Source organism: Macaca thibetana, chromosome 12 (genome assembly GCF_024542745.1).
Source record: "Macaca thibetana thibetana isolate TM-01 chromosome 12, ASM2454274v1, whole genome shotgun sequence".
NCBI classification, from domain to species: domain Eukaryota; kingdom Metazoa; phylum Chordata; class Mammalia; order Primates; family Cercopithecidae; genus Macaca; species Macaca thibetana.
This window is the reverse complement of record NC_065589.1, coordinates 34,891,790-34,911,706: the sequence shown is the minus strand read 5'-3', so window position 1 is coordinate 34,911,706 and position 19,917 is coordinate 34,891,790. Positions and strand designations below refer to the sequence as shown.

General features: G+C 42.4%; 1 protein-coding gene across 2 annotated transcripts in view; it reads left to right on the top strand.

Annotated features, from left to right (window-relative positions):
• The first annotated feature begins 901 nt into the window (after positions 1–901).
• CCNYL1 (cyclin Y like 1) overlaps positions 902–19,917 on the top strand; it is a 46,787-nt gene continuing 27,771 nt past the window's right edge. Inside the window, exons 1-3 of one of the 2 annotated variants that reach the window (XM_050752648.1) lie at positions 902–1,382; positions 15,896–15,970; positions 17,939–17,973. In XM_050752648.1, the coding sequence (XP_050608605.1) occupies positions 1,163–1,382; positions 15,896–15,970; positions 17,939–17,973 (330 nt within the window). In that variant the 5' untranslated portion in view covers positions 902–1,162. The remainder of the gene's footprint in view (positions 1,383–15,895; positions 15,971–17,938; positions 17,974–19,917) is intronic. The other variant, XM_050752649.1, reaches the window with a different exon arrangement.

Here is a 19,917-nt window from a genome sequence, read left to right as displayed (position 1 = left end):
ACATAGTGCTTGCCAAATGGTAACTATTCATCTTCACGGAATCAAGACTGTGGTACCCGACTGCATGATTCTCAGTTTTGCGTGAGAAAATCGTGCTTTATGTGCTGTTTTTAGTACAAGAAGGGAAATCTGGAAGTCCCTGCCTAGAGGGGAGAAACAGGCAAGAAAAGGGAGTTGGTGAGTCCCAGCATTTCAGAGTTGGCAGGGACGAGTTAAGTCCCTATTTTATGGACGAGGAAGTGGAAGGGTGACGTGTCCTCGAGTCTCATTCAAGACCCACAGCCACAACTCTTTATGGAGAGTAGGACCAGGGCTCCAGGGTTGCCATGATCACGTTGCAGGTGAAAAGTAACGCTCATTGGAAGACAGGAGCGGAGCATTTAGTTACAAGAACAGTTAACAATTTGGGTGTAACCAAGTTCAGTGAGCAAACGAAAGTTGTCAGACTCGGAAAAACAGAGTTGCTAATGGAACGCACTCTTTACTAATAACGGCTTTCTACAGAGATCATTGACTCAACTTCCAGTTACAAATGCCCGTGCGCTTCCAGTAGGACCGGAAAGCTCCCAGCAGCCAGCGATGAATGAAAATCGGAGTCCGGGCTGGCGGCGTGAGGGGCGGGGCAGCTGCCAGGCGGGGGCGGGGCAGTGGGTCACGTGCCAGGCTTCGAGGCGGGCACCGGAGGGGGAACTCTGAGCATGATTGGTTCCTCTTAACCAGGTGACCGCAGGTCGCGTTCCGGTTGGCAGGCACCAGCCAGGGCCAGCGGCCCTCAGTCGGTAGGCGGCGGCGGAAGGAGGAGGAGCTCCAGCCGCGCTCTCTCTGGGCAGTGGCTGCGCCTCACAGCGCTTGTTGTGTTCCCCACCCCTTTTAAATAAGCCGGGCTGGTCACCGCCCTCGCAGACGAGTCAGCTCTAGGGAGGCGGCGGCAGCGCGGCGGCGGGGGTGCGGCCGAGGCCCGAGCCCTGCCCGGGGCCGGGCCGCGGGGCGGGCGGGCGAACCGCGGACGAGGCGGCGCCTGCTTGCGCGGTGCAGCCCCGGCGTAGCCCGGGGCTGCCGGTGCCGGCCGCGCCATTGTTGGGGGAGGGGGTGGCTGCTGAGGGCGGCGGAGTAGGGGGCGAGCGAAGGCGCCGGTGGCGGCGGAGAGGAGCGGAGGCGCCCCATGGGGAACACGCTGACCTGTTGCGTGTCCCCCAATGCCAGCCCCAAGCTGGGCCGGCGCGCGGGGTCGACGGAGCTGTACTGCGCGTCCGACATCTACGAGGCGGCGTCCGGGGACGCGGTGGCGGTAGCGCCCGCTGCGGTGGAGCCTGCCGAGTTGGATTTCGGAGAGGGCGAGGGCCACCACCTGCAGCACATCAGCGACCGCGAGATGCCCGAAGGTAAGGAGGCGGCGGATGCCATCCGCCCTCGGGCTCACCTCTGCCCGCCGCCTCCCCCAGAGTCCCCCGGGAGGCATCCGCCGCCTCGGGCTCCTTCCTGCCGGTAGCCGGTTTTCCCGGGGCTGGGCTCCGGGACGAAGGCTGGCTCTGCCTCGCGTCCCCACCCTTTATTCTTTCACTGCTGCGTCTGGCCAGTTTCTTTCCCTCCTCCTTACCCTAACGCCCAGTTATTGCTCCCTCTTTCCATTCTCTCAAGCCGGCTTGGGATCCTCTAGTCCGCCGCCCTTCTTGTTTGTAGCTCTGTTCATTGTCTGGTGGGACTTTGCTAAGACTTTTGGGGCATATTGTTTTCCTTTTCTCAATGGAAACTCAAATACCTCAACTTCGGAGTACTCATCCCATTCCCTCAACCCATCCAGATGGTACCTAAGTGAAGGAACCAGGTAAGGGTCTGATTGTTCCTTTCTCCCATCCGTGAAGGTAGCTGATGCCCGCGACAGTTTAGACCCAGATGTTTGGGAATTTCTTATTTAGACTCAAAATAGAGGTTGCCATAGGAGACACTATATGATATTCCTAATAGGTTAAGTCGGCTTGAAAGAAGCTGCTTTATTCCTTCCAACTATAATTTGAACACAGAAAGAAAGAAATGGGTGGGGGGAGTAAAATAACTGTGAAGGGTGTGAGAGGTTATTACCAGTGGTGCAGAAAAGTTGCTTTTTTGAGACGGAATCTCGCTCCGTCCCCGGCCCAGGCTGGAGTGCAGTGGCGCTATCTCTGCTCACTGCAACCTCCGCCTCTAGGTTTCAAGCGATTCTTCTGCCTCTGCCTCCTGAGTAACTTGAGATTACAGGCGTGCGCCACCACGCCCAGTTAATTTTTGAATTTTTAGTAGAGACGGGGTTTCACCATGTTGGTCAGCCTGGTCTCGAACTCCAGACCTCGTGATCCGTCCACCTCGGCCTCCCAGAGTGCTGGGATTACAGGCGTGAGCCACCGCGCCCAGCGGTTGTTTTTAACTCAGAGTTTAGCCACCGAGTTCTGATTGCTTTAAAATTCCCACGGTGACAAATACATCTCCAGCCATTCTCCGGTGACTTAACAGACTTCATTACCTCCTTGTTCTAAAAGAGAGGTGGGGTGGTTCGTGGTTAAAAGTTTCAAAAGAGACAAAATATAAGTTTAGACTTTAATTTATTTTTTTTTTTTTTGTTTTTTTTTTTTGTTTTTTTGTTTTTATTTCTTTTTTTTTTTTAATTTATTTATTATTATTATACTTTAAGTTGTAGGGTACATGTGCATAACGTGCAGGTTTGTTACATATGTATACTTGTGCCATGTTGCTGTGCTGCACCCATCAACTCCTCATTTACTAGACTTTAATTTATAATGTAATGGTTTGGAAGTTAAAATGCTAGACGCTGCCTGCTCAAAAGTGTTTCCGTGGCTCCCCTTCCTTCTTCCCAGTCCTGCCAATAGAATCCTGGTCAAAGATGAGAATGTTGGAGTTCGTCAGAGTCTAAACCGTTGGGGTAGGGGTAAGGAGAGAGGAAACGTTTAGTTTTTTGCCTCTAGAATTTTGGAAAGAGATTAGGTAAAAATAATTCCGGGCAACGGCGTGGTTCTTGAATAAAAACTAATTGCTTTGAAGTAGAAAAACATTGTATCATAAAGATGTTTAAATCCAGTGGGCTCTTTGTTTCATTTAAATGCCAGAGATTTCATTACTATTGAGGGAATGTTAGAACTCTTCTATTTAAACTTTGCTTGGGCTCTTAATTTCTTTAAAATAATAATTAAGCTTCATAATGGACATGCCTTCGTAACTGGGAACTACTGTACTCACCTTGCGGAATATTCAGACATTGTGAAAGAATGAACAAATGTATTATGTGAGTTAATTGATTGTACCTTTATATACAAAGCATGTAAGTACTTGTGAAAACTTAATGCTCTCTTAGAGAGGTGCCAGGTAAGCCTCTGAGTGATTTTACACACCAGTTAGTAGATGGATGGGTGGTGTTGGGTGAGATCCACAAATAAGGCTCTCACCCAGTGTACATGAAAATACATATTTTCATGTACATTTAATTTAGCCCTTCCAAAATAAGGCCTGTGTATATTCCCCGTGTTGCTAATGAAGAAATGAAGAGTTAGATATCTGGAATGACTATGTAAGACGGCCACTGAACAGAACTGAGGTTCTCAGTTCTCAGACTGACATGGAGATGAGATATGCCAAGTTCAGTTCTTTAAAAACTTTTAAAAATACAGAATTCATCATGTATTTTACCCATAAAGTAGTCCTGTATTTGAGAACTTATTTCGGTCTTGATTAGTTCCTTTCAAAGTTTGTTTTACACGATTCAGAGGCAACATTTACATCTCTCTTTCTTTTTTTTTTTTTTTTTTTTTTTTTTTGTAAAGAGAAAGAGTCTCACTGTGTTGACCAGGCTGGCCTCGAACTCCTGGCCTGGGCTCAAGCAGTCCTCCCACCTCAGCCTCCTAAATAGCTGGGACCTCGGGTGTGTGCCATCTTGTCTGGCTCCGTGTTATGTCTATACATTCATTTCAGTGGATAAGAATAAAAGTTAGAGGTAACAAAATGGCCTAAATATACCCATCAAATAAACAGATTGATAAATTTGAAGAGTTTGTTCTGGTACCTGTGAATTGAAGCTGAGAATGCCCTGGACAGAGGGATATTAGGGGAAGCTGGCAAGAAGGAAGGTAAGGTGCCAGGCATTAAGCATTAAGGATGATGATAAGGAGTGCTAAATCAGAAAAGTTGAAAAAAGAGAATTTGTAACCACAGAATTTACCATTGTATATTAGTGTGACAGTTACATTTTTATTTCAATTTGTCTCAATTTATTTTTGTGGCATTCAATAAAGTGATAATAGAAATCTCAATTTCGGCATTTGCCTATTATTCATAAGTTTCCATAGAAACATGGCCAGAACACCAAATATAAAGTATAGACACATTGAAAGTTTGCTTTTAGTATCTTTATTTCAGACAATTTTATATCAGTCTCCCTGGAAACAGAAATTTTTACTTAGATGTAAAACATTTGGCTGGGCGTGGTGGCTCACGCCTGTAATCCCAGCACTTTGGGAGGCTGAGGTGGGTGGATCACGAGGTCAGGAGTTCGAGACCAGCCTGGCCAACATGGTGAAACCCCGTCTCTACTAAAAATACAAAAATTAGCTGGATGTGGTGGCGGGCGCCTGTAATCCCAGCTACTCAGCAGGCTAAGGCAGGAGAATCGCTTGAACCTGGGAGGCAGAGGTTGCAGCGAGCTGAGATCGTGCCACTGCGCTCTAGCTTGTGCAATGGAGCAAGACTCTGTCTCAAAAAAAAACAAAAAAAAAATTTTAGCTTTTCTACAATGAAGAATTATTTTTGTTACTTAAACAAAAATCATACATAAATTTTGCTCGGCTTTGTTCTTCAAGCTGTTTCTTTCTTTCTTTTTTTTTTTTTTTTGACAGAGCTTCACTCTTGCCTAGGCTAGAGTGCAGTGGCACAAACTCAGTTCAGTGCAACCTCTGCTTCCCGGATTCAAGTGATTCTCCTGCCTCAGCCTCCCGAGTAGCTGGGATTACAGGCGTGTGTCACCATGCCCAGCTAATTTTTGTATTTTTAGTAGAGATGGGGTTTCGGTATGTTGGCCAGGCTGGTCTTGAACTCCTGACCTCAAGCAGTGCAGCCGCCTTGGCCTCCCAAAATGCTGGGATCATAGGCGTGAGCCACTGCACCCAGCCTTTTTTTTTTTTTTTTGAGAAGGAGTTTCGCTCTTGTTGCTCAAGCTGGAGAGGAATGGTGTGATCTTGGCTCACCATTGTAGCCTCTGCCCCCTGGGTTCAAGCGATTCTCTACTTCGGCCTCCTAAGTAGCTGGGGTTACAGGTGTGTGCCACCATGCCCGGCTAATTTTTTGTGTTTTTAGTAGAGATGGTTTCACCATGTTGGCCAGGCTGGTCCGGAACTCCTGATCTCAGGTGATCCACCTGTCTCGACCTCCTGAAGTGCTGGAATTACAGGCGTGAGCCACCACGCCTGGTCTGGTCAAGCTGTTTCAAAGAGATGCTCCTAAGAACCTACTAAACATTTCAGATAGGCTCAAAAGTATTTTCTACTACCATGCCTTTATTTAATGGTATGTCTAACATAACTGACGGTAGTATCAGTAACACAAGATAGTAAGATCTTATTGTCCAATTTTATTAATACTCTCGACTTTTCATAGAGCCTTTTACGTTCTGACGTTAGGAGGTTTGCTAATTTGCTGACTAAAGGCGCTCTCTGAAGTGACCTTTTCTATTCCCTTCCCTTGATGGGTGAAGGTAGGGAAAGAATTGGCAATGTGATGTGGAAAAACCTCTGAGCAACAGATCTTTCCTCTTTCCAGTAGCTATTTTAAGCCCCCCCCCCTTTTTTTTTGCTTTTTTGAATAATGATATGTTTGATGTAAAAGACTCGGAGAATACAGAAAAGTCATTGATTATACTCAGAATAGTGAGTTAACTTTGATTAATATTTTGGTATTGACTTTTTGATTTTTTTGTATGCATATGAATATAACATTTTATTTTAGAAAAATGAGATCATTCTATATGAGCTGCTTCATAACTTATAGCAGTGAAATAATGTCATAAATTCCTGAACCACTGCTTGACATCCAGAGAGTGCTCCAGTATATCTTTCCATGCCAGGGCACCCTGCTCTGTCGCATGCCTTTTTATAACTGCTTAGTGTACCATCAGATGGTTGGAGTATCATTTACCTATCCTTTATGAATGGGCATCTTTTATAGTAACATCATACACAGACTCGTTACGTTTGATTTCAAGGGTACCAAAACACATTTTGATGATTGATGCCTTGTACCTCCCTATAGAATTAAGTTAAATCTATGGGTTGAGTCATTTTTGTAGTTAAGATATTTTAGTGTTAAATGTTTTTATGCCAAATTGGAGTTAGCGTTGACTTTTTCCTGGACATTTGAATTCATCATTTAATATTTTTTGTTTCTTGGTAGCCTATCTTGCATCTTTAATTCTGAATAGCTACCACTTTAAAAGATTTGATGCTGTCTTAGATGACAAATCGAGAGAGTGTTAGAAGAAGTCTTACAAGATGTGGGAAAACTGGGAGAAACTTGACTAGTTTTGGGGGTGCTGAAACATGTTTATTGAGTACCTTTAGGTGGCCAAGCTATGTTCCAGATTCAGGGCAAACAGTGGTATACAAGACAGAGCCTCATCCTAACTCTGATCCTTACATTCTAGAGGGAGCTAGGGATAGATAATATATGAATAATCAGGAATGAGGTGGTGAGGTGCTGGGGAAAAAAGTATAATAGGGTCATGGATTGGGGAGGAGGACAGTTACATGGGGGTTGTGGGGATGAAAGATGGCTGCTCTCCTTAAGTGACCTGTGAGCAGTCCTAAAAGTGAGAAAGGAGCCTTGTGAGGATGGTTGGCGAGAGCCAGGGGTCCACGCAGATGGATAGTTACTTTGGAGTTCCTTGAATGGGAGCAAACTTGTTTTTGGCAAAGGACAGAAAGATACAGGGTGGCTGCTGAAGAGTGAAAAGGATGCCAGGACTATGGTGGGTTAAGTCCATGTATACATAGTGGGCCTTGGCAAAGAATATAGACTCTAGTTGTGATAGGAAACCATTGGAGGATTTTTTTTAATTCTGGGAAATATTTTTAATTCTTTCTTTTTTTGAGATGGAGTCTCACTCTGTCGCCCAGGCTGGCTCAATCTCCGCTCACTGCAACCTCTGCCTCCCGGGTTCAGGCGATTCTCCTGCCTCAGCCTCCCTAGTAGCTGGCACTACAAGCACATGCCACGACACCCGGCTAATTTTTTGTATTTTTTAGTAGAGACAGGTTTTCACCATGTTAGTGAGGATAGTCTCACTCTCCTGACCTCGTGATCCGCCTACCTTGGCCTCCCAAAGTGCTGGGATTACAGGCGTGAGCCACCGCACCCGGCCAATATTTTCAGTTGTTTAAGAAAAAGACCAGACAGTGGCTCATGCCTATAATCCCAGCAGTTTGGGAAACTGAGGCAAGAGGATTGCTTGAGCCCCGGAGGGGGCTGGGGCTAGCCTGGACAACATACTGAGACCCTACCTCTACAAAAAGTAAATTAGCCAGGTGTGGTGGCACACACCCATAGTCCTAGCTACTCAAGAGGCTGAGGCAGGAGAATCTCCTGACCCCAGGAAGTTCAAGGCTGCAGTGAGCTATGATTGCGCCACTGCCCTCCAGCCTGGGTGACAGTGAGACTGTCTCAAAAAAAAAAAAAAAAAACAAAGAAAAAAAACCAGACTAGCTGCAAAAGTAGGTAACAAAGTGATGAATAGACAAGTCACAGAAAAATAAATGCAGATGATCCTTAAACACAGCTTCACACTTAAGAGAAATACAAATGAAAACTATGCTGTGACTTCTCTGCTGTTGGGAGAAGAGCCAAAAACTTGACAATACATTCTTTGGTGTGGCTGCAAAGAGAGTTGCATTCGTATATTGCTGGTGAAAATGCAAAGTGGTTTGAGTCTGTGAAGGGGAATTTGGCATAATCACAAACATTGCAAATACATTTAATCCAGAAATTCTACTTCAAGGAATTTATCCTGAAGGCATACCCCATAAATATGAAATAACATGTGCATAAGGCTCTGTTGCATTATTTTCAGTAGCTAAATATTGGAAATAATATATCTAGTTAGAAACTGGTAAAATAAACTGTTATATCCACACAGAGGAGAACTATAAAAAAAAAAACAACAAATCTCTCTTTACTGCTATGGCTATGGCGTGATACCCAGATATCCAGGATATGTTACATGAAAAAAACAAGGAGGAGAACAGTAATCTTATTTCTTACATTACTGTAACGAATAATATGTATTTGCTTATTTAAAACAACCACACTGAGGCCGGGCGCGGTGGCTCAAGCCTGTAATCCCAGCACTTTGGGAGGCCGAGACGGGTGGATCACGAGGTCGGGAGATCGAGACCATCCTGGCTAACACGGTGAAACCCCGTCTCTACTAAAAAAATACAAAAAACTAGCCGGGCGAGGTGGCGGGCGCCTGTAGTCCCAGCTACTCGGGAGGCTGAGGCAGGAGAATGGCGTGAACCCGGGAGGTGGAGCTTGCAGTGAGCTGAGATCCGGCCACTGCACTCCAGCCTGGGCGACAGAAAAAACAACCACACTGAAAGGAATTCTTGGTGGTGGTGTGAGACTGTTTTTCCCTTAATTTCAGGGGTAGCCAAAGTGCATATTTCCTCAAGATGTTATTTTGGTATGGGCTTTCCAATAAATGCTAACTGTTCACTTTTGCTTTTAATTTGTGAAAACTTTGTTTTGTAATTTATTGTGCATTATGTGGTATATAGCAATTGCTTTTTTTTTTTTTTTTTTTTTTTGAGATGAAGTCTAGTTCTGTTGCCCAGGCTGGAGTACAGTGGCACGATCTCAGCTCACTGCAACCTCCACCTCCTGGGTTCCAGCAATTCTCCTGCCTCAGCCTCCTGAGTAGCTGGGACTACAGGCATGTGCCACCACGCCCAGCTGATTTTTATATTTTTAGTAGAGATGAGGTTTCACCATCTTGGCCAGGCTGGTCTTGATCTCCTGACCTCAGGTGATCTGCCCACCTCAGCCTCCCAAAATGCTGGGATTACAGATGTGAGCCACTGCACCTGGCCTATCGCAATTGCTCTTGCATTTCATTTTTTTCTCACTATATTTTGAGTTAGGTAGTATAGGAATTATACTTGTTTTACATATAAGAAGACAGGCTTTGAGAGGTGTAAATTGAGTTTTCCAAAGTTTTTTAGTTTGTTTTTTGTTTTTGAGATGGTCTTTATCTGTTGCTGATGCTAGAGTGCAGTGGTGTGATCATGGTTCACTGCAGCCTCCACTTCTTGGTCTCAAGTGATCCTCCTGCTTCAGCCTCCCAAGTAGCTGGGACTACGTTTTCCAAGGTTTAAAAAGATAAGACTTGGTATGGTCATGTGTGGTGGGTCACGCCTGTAATCCCAGCACTTTGGGAGGCTGAGGCAGGCGGATCACGAGATCAGGAGACAGAGACCATCCTCGTCAACATGGTGAAACCCCGTCTCTACTAAAAATACAAAAATTGGCTGGGCGTGGTGGCACGTGTGTGTAGTCTTAGCTACTTGGGAGGCTGAGGCAGGAGAATCGCTTGAACCCCAGAGGCGGAGGTTGCAGTGAGCTGAGACAGCACCATTGCACTCCAGCCTGGGGGGCGGTAGAGTGAGACTCTGTCTCAAAAAAAAAAAAAAAAAAGGCTTGATAGATCAAGAATGTAAATTTCAGATATATGGCATATAGGATTAGAATTTATAGAATGACTCATGGGCTTCTTTGGATACTGCCATTTTTCCACCTTTTTTTCAGTTAATAAAGCTTTAGAGTTAAAATAGTAACATTGGATAATGAAAAATGGAGGTACTTATAACCCAGACTTTTATTTTTTTTTCTCTGGAGGAGACAGGGTCTCAACTCTGTCTGTTGCCCAGGCTGGAGCACAGTACTGCCCTTAGAGCTCACTGTAACCGCAAATCCCTGGGCTCAAGCTATCCTGCCACTTCAGCCTCCTAAATAGCTGGGACTACAGGCATGTGCCTCCACACCCAGCTGATCTTTTAAAAAAATTTTTGTAGAGATGGGGGTCTCACTGTGTTGCCCAGGCTGGTCTTGAACTGTCCTCAGGTGATCCTTCTGCCTCAGCCTCCCAGAGTGCTGGGATTACAGGTGTGAGCCACTGCACTCCACCCAGAAATGTTCTTAAAAGTCTAAAAAAGGAGTTAAGTGCTATTAAGAAGTACATCTGTAATCCCAGAAATACATAAAGGGAGAAAGGTATACTATAGCATATGAAGTGTCACAGCTCAGTCACAATCACTAAAACATAGATTGAGGAGTAAAAGTCAGTTAAAGCAAGAGTGAACGCTGACATAGAAGGAGGTAGAGAAGTGGTTTGGAAACCAGATTTGGGATTGTCAGAAGCTGCGAAAGCAGAAACAAGGCATGAGTGAGCATGAGATTGGAGCTTGGCTGTGTACTGTGTGACCTCAGATGAGGCAGGGCAGCTCAAGACCCATCAAGTAAGACTTACCTGATGGGTGGAACGTGCGACTTAGATAAAATCTCAGACTTTACATCATAATTGAGAGGTTTGAAATGTTTGTGTTATGGACCTAAGACTAATACATTGTGCATTATGATAGAGCAGGTCAGTAAATGCAGTAAGCCTTTAAACAAACAGATGCCCAGCAGTTGGCCCAGAAACTGCTGATATCTCCTGTTTAATTGGGATATATTGAAATCAGTATGTTGAAATCAATCTCTTTCTCTGAAATATGCTGCTTCTGTCAGTTACTTTCTTGGTTGCTGCCCTCTCCCTTTAATATATTGACAAGAAAAATCATTTCTTTACAGTTTACAATTGCATAATTTTACACTTTTGGCCTTCAGTAATGCATTTCATTTATTCTAAGTTCCATATTTTTACATTTTTAATTAACATCTGTGAAACTGAGATGGCTGATAGATTCAAGGAAAAACAGTGTTCAATGTCAGTGGATCTTACAGATTTCTTCTCCTGAGGGGTGTTTATATTAAGACCTGAGTTTATTTTTTTTTGTCTTACTTGCCCCCCATCATACTATCATGCTTTTAAATTAAGTTGCAATTTAAATTGATAATACAAAAATAGTGGGTCTTAAAATACAATTTTAGACATAATCCCTAACCATGATATCAAAAACCATTTCTTCTAGTTTCAAACTTTCTTAGGAGTGTTTTGTTTTGTTTTGTTTTGCTTTGTTTTGAGACGGAGTCTTGCTCTGTCGCCAGGCTGGAGTGTAGTGGCACCATCTCGGCTCCCTGCAACCTCCGCCTCCCGAGTTCAAGCAATTCTCCTGCCTCAGCCTAATGGCTTAAATGTCCATTCTGTAAAATAGCATTGTGTGGTATTTGTTAGTGCAAGTTATATAGGAAATTGTATCAAATAAATAAATGCCAGTTACAGCCATGGTGATGTTCCTCATTCACATCAATAGGAATTTTTTTTAAGCATCCAAAGCTAAAACTGATGTAACTGGTGGCATTATATCCTAATATACCCTTAACTCCTTTAGAAAGCAACTGAGCACTATATACTGAGTGATGAAAACAATCTGACCTTTTGGTCTGATTATCCCACTTTTGTGAAAAATCTTTCCTAAGGAGATTTTAAAAATAATTTAAAAATACCATAAAATTGAAGGTTTTCCTCCTAAGAGCAGAGCTTTGTAAGTACCTAAGTCCGCAACAATATGGGATTGGCTGAGTAGAGTATAGGAATAACACTTGATGGACCATCATTTATCCATTGCACAGTAAATATTCTCCATTGGAGTGGAGATCATTTGTAAAATAAGACGTAAGTTGTATATGGATTAGAGCTATTTTTTTAACATGCATAAGAAAAGCAACTTAAGGCTGGGCACAGTGACTCACGCCTGTAATCCTGGCACTTTGGGAGGCTGAGGCGGGCAGATCATGAGGTCAGGAGTTCGAGACCAGCCTGGTCAACATAGTGAAACCCCGTCTCTACTAAAAATACAAAACTTAGCCGGGCATGTTGGCATTTGGCATGCACCTGGAGTCCCAGCTACTTGGGAGGCTGAGGCAGGAGAATTGAACCTGGGAGGTGGAGGTTGCAGTGAGCTGAGATCAGGCCACTACACTCCAGCCTGGGTGATAGAGCGAGACTTTGTCTCAAAAAAAAAAAAAAAAAAAGGAAAGCAACTTAAAGTAATGGTTGTGAGTTTATAATTTGTAATTTGTTTGTTTGTAATTTGCAAATGAAGCATTATTTTGACTCTTGCAAATTTCTGTTCATAAGATATTAAAGGAATGAGTTAGAAGCTTTTATCTATCCCCACCTTTAGTGTGATCACATCAGTATTGTTCATAAACCAGGCCTCTTACTTGCAAGTTCAAAAAATCTATCTCAAAATAGTTAAAAATTAAAAAAAAAATTGTATAACCAGGGATTCACATAGTCAATTAGGGACTACTTGACCCGGGAATTAAGAACTTGTCTCAGTTCTGCTCTTCTGTTGATCTCTCCTGAAAAGACACCCTTCATGATGGCAGAGGGAACCACGGGTGGCAGCTCCTGGCTGTCTAACAGTGCTAGAGTACAGCCCTGCCTTTATCCTCTGGTTCCTGGGAAGTCCCAAGAGAAATGTAACTGATTGGCCAGCTGTAAGTCACATGTCCACCCTAAAACCCCTGAGTTGAGGGAGTGCCAGCTTGTTTCTTGGGCTAATTTGACTTTTTTCTCTATATCTTTTCATTTCTTTTATACTAGCTGCCTTGGATTTTTTTTTTTTTTTTTTAAGATGTAGTGTCACTGTTGCCCAGGCTGGAGGGCAGTGACATGATCTTGGCTCACTGCAACCTCCGCCTCCTGGGTTCAAGCGATTCTTCTGCTTCAGCCTCCCGAGTAGCTGGGACTAGACGCACACGCCATCACGCCTGTCTAATTTTTTTGTATTTTTAGTAGAGATGGGTTTCTTTTTTTTTTTTTTTTTTTTTTTTTGAGATGGAGTCTTGCTCTGTCGCCCAGGCTGGAGCGCAGTGACCAGATCTCGGCTCACTGCAAGCTCCACCTCCCGGGTTCCCGCCATTCTCCTGCCTCAGCCTCCCGAGTAGCTGGGACTACAGGTGCCCGCCACCTCGCCCGGCTAGTTTTTTGTATTTTTTAGTAGAGACGGGGTTTCAACGTGTTAGCCAGGATGGTCTCGATCTCCTGACCTCGTGATCCACCCGTCTCGGCCTCCCAAAGTGCTGGGATTACAGGCTTGAGCCACCGCGCCCGGCCGAGATGGGGTTTCATTGGATTGATCAGGCTGGTCTCGAACTCCTGACCTCATGATCCGCCAGCCTTGGCCTCTCAAAGTGCTGGGGTTACAGGCATGAGCCACCATGCCCAGCCGCCTTGGATATTTATTATATTTACACAGTAGCACATCTTGGTTTTCTTATATTTAAGAAATTCATATTACATAGTAGCACATCTTGGTTTGGTGGGGGTGGGTGTGGGTAGAGTGGTATGTGTGTGAAGCCTGCTTCTCTTTGATTTTGGTACTTAATTTTCCTGGACTTCCATTGAAAATTCCTGTTTAAATTTATCATGACGTGGGTACTGATTCGTAATATGGCTTCTTCTGTAAACATTAGTTATTTTTTAGATTCAAATGGTGGTAGTATATTTGCTTTCTTTTTGAAAGGAAGTAGTCAGGAATCCTTTTAGAAGCTTTAGGTAGAGGCTGGGTGTGGTGGCTCACACCTGTAATCCCAGCACTTTGGGAGGCCAAGGGGGGCAGATCACAAGGTCAGGAGTTTGAGACCAGCCTGGCCAGCATGGTGAAACCCAGTCCCTACTAAAAATACAAAAATTAGCCGGGCATAGTGATGCATGCCTGTAGTCCCAGCTAGTTGGGAGACTGAGGCAGGAGAATCGCTTGAACCTAGGAGGTGGAGGTTGCAGTGAGCCAAGTTTGCACCACTGTACTCCAGCCTGGGCAACAGAGTGAGACTCTGTCAAAAAAAAAAAAAGAGGAAGAAGCTTTAGGTAGAGGCAGTTGGGAAAGTCTCTGCCTGTCATTTTGTGCACAAGTGATTTTATTTTTCCAAGTAGCTTAACATTGTCACATCATCTTTTCAAGATGTGGAAAAACTTTAAACATAATTTTTGTTGGGTCTTTTACATAAGAATAGTTTTCTCCAAAAACATTTTAATAAAGTTCAGTCAAGGAATTTCCATGGAGAATAAAGCAATTGGTTTAGGTATGTAAGTTTTTAGTGATCTGGCAGTACTATTAAAATGGATGATTCATAATTCTTTTTAACCAGGAAGTCCCAAAATTATATTCATGTAAGATTCTAACCAAATTACTTAGAAGAGAGAAAAGGATTCTAGGTAGATAAATTTGTGAAATGCTGAATTCGACAGTAATCACTACTAGACTGATTAGTTTTTAATATATCAATGTGCCTTTTGATTTTGTAAGAGCCAGGGATAGAGTATATTGTCATTTGACCACTAAATCGCTTTTTAAAAAGTAGAGCAATTGTATTAATATGTAGTTTTGGGAAATACCGCTTTAACTGTTACTATGGATCTTGGCCCAGTTTCTTACAAGATTGGTTAAGATAAGTGGCTTGAAATGGACCTTGCTGGGCTGGGCCCGGTGGCTCACCCCTGTAATCCCAGCACCTTGGGAGGCTGAGGTGGGTGGATCACCTGAGGTCAGGAGTTTGAGACCAGCCTGGCCAACATGGTAAAATCTCGTCTCTACTAAAAATACAAAAATTAGCTGGCCTGGTGGGAGGCATCTGTAATCCGAGCTATTTGGGGGACTGAAGCAGGAGAAGAATTGCTTGAACCCGGGAGGTGGAGGTTACAGTGAGCCGAGACTGTGCCACTGTACTCCACTCCAGCCTGGGCGACAGAGTAAGACACTATCTCAAAAAAAAAAAAAAAAAAAAAAAAAAAGGACTTTGCTGAAGAATACCATAGATTTTATTTTTTCCCCTCATGACAGTTTTTATTATCCCATATAATGGCAAAGTTTGTTTCATGAAAATTTAAGAGTCTGTTTTGTAATCTTACCTAAATATATTATCCAACTTTGGTGCATGGTGAACTACAGGCAGATTTATCATGACATAGATAGGGGCAAAATTTTTTAGAAACAACCCTAAGATCTGCTTCAAAACATACTCTTGATGTAACACCAAATTAACCATACTGTTAGAAGAAAGAAATGAGAAATTGAGGGCAAAAGTTAATAATTTTCTAACATGTTCCTGTATATTAGAACACAGAACTTCTATTCAGTCCTCTTAAATCTGCCATGATGAATAGCCCCCCAAAAAACCACAGCTAACTAAATTAGTTCACTTGTTGAATGGAGTTAAAATTAGCCATTTGATTGTCTAAAGAACATTTGCCAAAAACAACTCTTTGTTTTAACCATATTTGATGTATTGAGCTAGTGCCTAACGGTAACTGGCCACAGCATCGCCTGCTACTTGAGATTGTTCTTGAAATGTGCTAGTAATAGCAGCAGAGAGGAGAGTGTGGTTATATTTCTGTTTGATAAGTTGAAGGAGGGGAGGGTATGTGTATGATTCATGTAACATTTGTACCAGATTGTTTAGGCACAGATTTTTTATTAAAAGTCTCTGACACAGCCTGGTTTTGTCCACGTGTGTGGAGAGATTCTACAGTTTTGCATTCCCCAGGAGCATTTCTGTATTGTTGTCTTTATTTCCGTCATATTTATTACTAAAAACTTCTCTGAAGACTGTTAAAAGTGATTAAAATGGATGTGTATCTAATTTCAGAAATCATCTTTTCTACTCACCTAAAGTATCACATTTTTTTCCTCCTCTTCTATAGATTTAGCTTTGGAGTCAAACCCTTCTGACCATCCAAGGGCAAGCACAATTTTCCTGAGCAAATCTCAAACAGATGGTAAGACAAAACTGTTTTTTCCTTGCAAGGAAAAGACTGAAAACTGTTTCTATTTTATTGGATGTATTATAGAAGGCATTTAGAAGAACTGATGTATTAGTTTAAATTTTTCTTTTCATATGTTCACTTATTTTAATATGTGATATACTTTCTTTTAGTTGTGATTGTTTAGTAATAACATGTAGACCTTCTATTTACAGGTTTTGTCACCTTTTTATCAACGCAATTAATGGCCACCTGATTTAGTAACATTGATTTTTTTTTTTTTTTTTAAGAGGCCGGAGTGCCTTTATTGCCCAGGCTGGAGTGCAGTGACGCTGTCTCAGCTCACTGCAGCCTCCACCGCCCATGTTCAAGCAGTTCTCCTGCCTCGGCCTCCCAAGTAGCTGGGACTACAGACATGAGCCACCACGTCCGGCTAATTTTTGTATTTTTATTAGAGACGGGGTTTCACCATGTTGGCCAGGCTGGTCTCGAACTCCTGACCTAGTGGTCTGCCCTCAGCCTCCCAAAGTGCTGGGATTACAGGAGTGAGCCACCGCGCCTGACCAGTATCATGGATTTATACTTATTTCTACACACTTCTTTGACCTCTTTCCCTTGTCCAAAAGAGTACATTTTAAAGATGAACGATAGTTTAAGCTGCAGCTTGGTTTCATTTGAACACATTTTTTAAAAAATCAGTTTGTATACAGGGATTGAATCTGTGATTTTGGCTTCCTTTTATACAATGCTCTAACCACATGAGCCTATCACATTCAAATTTATGCTACTCAGAACTTTTAAGCTATTAACTTTTCCATCCTAATGTAATGTAAATGTAAACATGCCCTATGGTGTTTCCCAGAAGGTTAGCCTCAGCAAGCGAAACTTATGTACATTTTCCTTGCCTTGCTTGTTTTAGGATGAGAATCAGAACTGTTTTATTTTTCTGTACTCCTGTTTATCTTCCTTAAAATTATGTTAAATCCTAATTTGTTTGCTAAAAAGCCGTACACAGCTAGGTTTTTCAGTTTATTTCAACAAGAATACAAGAAGTAGGGGTTCTGTAATATTTGAAGTAATGCAGCACAACACAAAATGGGGGGTTGTAAGCTGCATTTTCGAAGCTTGTGTGGACTTTCATCTGTCTTGAGCTGGTCATTTCTGGTTAGGATAGTTTATTTCTTAGTTTCTTTCAGAGCCACAGGCTTCTCACACATGCAGAGTGTGGAAGCAGTAAAAGAAGAGCTATCCCATGCTCCTCTTTCTTCAGTGGTAAGGAGTGTGTGCTTGTGATACTCGTCTAGCATCAAAGGAAGAGGCAGTGTAGGAAACAAAGCGTGGTCCAAGTCCCTCTTGGAGCTTTTATTCTTCTGGCTTTTGTTAAAATGATTTTATGTGCTGAATATACCGTGTTCAGTTAGGTTAACATTCATTTTAACTTTTAAATTTAAGGTAGTTTACTTTCCACTTGTATAAAGACCCGTTTATTTTTTCAGTAACATATTAGTAGATGACCCGTAAGTGGTTCAGGATGCTTGCAGGGATTGTGGTGCAGCTAGAGATTGGCACCTAGTCAGAAACTGGTTCTTAGAGCTGTCAGCAGTTAGATCTTGGTAATTAAGTGACCTTTAAATGTAGAATTAAAAAATACTACTGGATGATGGTTCAGATATGCAACAGGGAAACCTATTAGCTAAATTTCTCATTAAGCATAATTTGTTTTGCCCCCTTCTTTTGTACATAAGGATTCTTTCATTTCTATGTAGTAGAATATCTGTTAGGTCAAAAAGTAAAACTAAGTTTTTAGATTTTATTTTATGGGATTCATCTTGCCAGATGATTTAAATGATGAGTTTTGTTGGAAATTATTTTTTAAATGGAATTTTTATCTCATTTTGTATATTGGTAATCAGATGATCAGCAACTACTTTTATACTGTGGCATTTATATCAGAATTGATCAGCTAATTTTTTTTATTCTTAGTGCGAGAAAAGAGGAAGAGCAACCATTTAAACCATGTAAGTAAACAGTTGGAAAGTTAAGAAATTAATAATTGAATTAAAAGTATGTCTGCTGTGATTCCATAAAAATATAATGGGGACCCAATACTGTTAGTATGGGCCTCTTTTTGTGGATTTTCTAAATCATTTCTATTTTCCTAGGAATCAAATTTATGCAGGAAAGTCTTTGACTTAGTGTGCCCATTTGTTCAGGGTTTCTGACATTTAAGTTAAATTTCAGTAATTTGGTTGTGGTATAAATATCTGCCTTAAATATTTTTGCGTACATTTTTTAATCTTTTTAAAAATCGAGTAACAAAATTATAATAGCTAACTTCATTTTTAGCAGTATATGTTGACTTCTTGTCATAGCAGGTGAAAGCTTAGCTTCCTCACTCTACCGTGACCTTATTTTCTTTCCTCTATTCCCCCCACATATATCATATTTTAAATTAAATCAGTAATCGATGTTTACATTGTTATGATTATACAGATATTATTCACTGCTGAGTCATATGTTATTCTTACTGTCTCCTTCTTGTACATCCTTTGTTTCTCTTAAATATTTCTGAAATCTGAGCATGTCTGCATGTCTCTTTTCGTAGCCTCCACTAACTCACACAGCCAAATGCAGTGAGTATCCCTTGGCTGGTCTCCTTGCTTTCATGTTTTTTTTTTTTTTTTTTTTTTTTTTTTGTGGAATTAATTCCCTGACTATATTCATTTGGCTGTTTTCTAACAGCTATTTTCCCCCCCAAATGTTGTAGCATTTGCCACATGCCTATCAAAAGTATTTTCCATCTACTAAAACACATCTGTTCCATTTTTCTCTTGGAGACAACTTTACTCAGCCTTTTGTCATCCTCCTCAAATATAGACGGGCTTTTCCTAAGCCTGCTCTGTGCCTGTTTTCCTGGGATCTTTCTCTGAAGTCACCTGGGATCTCACATAACTCCTCTTGTTTTGGGTCCCTTAAATCCTAGATTCTGTATTCTCTCTATCTTGTTATCCTTCCTAGTTGTACTGGAGCACATTTTCCTGGGAAAGGGTCCATAGACAGGCATAGAGATCTAGCCTGTCCGAAAACCTCTCATTTCTTTTTCTCTCTCTTTTTTTTTTTTTTTTTTTTGAGAGAGAGTCTTGCTCTTGTCCCCCAGGCTGGAGTGCAGTGGTGCAATCTCGGCTCACTGCAACCTCCACCTCCCGAGTTCAAGCAATTCTCCTGCCTCAGCCTCCCGAGTAGCTGGTATTAACAGGCGCCTGCCACCACACCCAGCTAATTTTTGTATTTTTGGTAGAGACGGAGTTTCACCATGTTGACCAGGCTGGTCTCGAACTCCTGATCTCAGATGATCTGCCCACCTTGGCCTCCCAAAGTGTTGGGATTACAGGCGTGAGCCACTGCGCCTGGCCTTTTTTTTTTTGAGACAGGGTCTCACTCTGTTGCCCAAGCTGGATGACAGTGGTGTGATCTCGGCTCACTGTATTCTTAACCTACTGGGCTCAAGTGATCCTCCCATCTCAGCCTTCTGAGTAATTGGGACTACAGGTGTGTGCCACTATGTGCAGCTAATTTTTATATTTTTCCATCGAGATGGGGTTTTGCCCTGTTGCTCAGGCTGGTCTCAAACTCCTGGGCTCAAGCCATCCACCCGCATCCGCCTTTCAAAGTGTTGGGATTACAGGTGTGAGCCACTGCATCTGGCCAAAGCTTCCTATTTCATAAGAGTATAAAATGCTAGAGTATAAAATGCTAGGTTCACACTAAATTTCATAGTTCTGAAGACATTTCTCTATTGTGTTCTCATTATGGTATTCTTGAATCTGTTGCCATTGTGTGTGATACAGTACATGTAACCAGTTTTTACATGTCTCTGGAAGCTTTTTAGTGCCTTCTCTATCCCTGAGATCCTGAAATTTCATAATATGGCTTGCTATGTACCTTTTCTTTCTTTTTTCTTT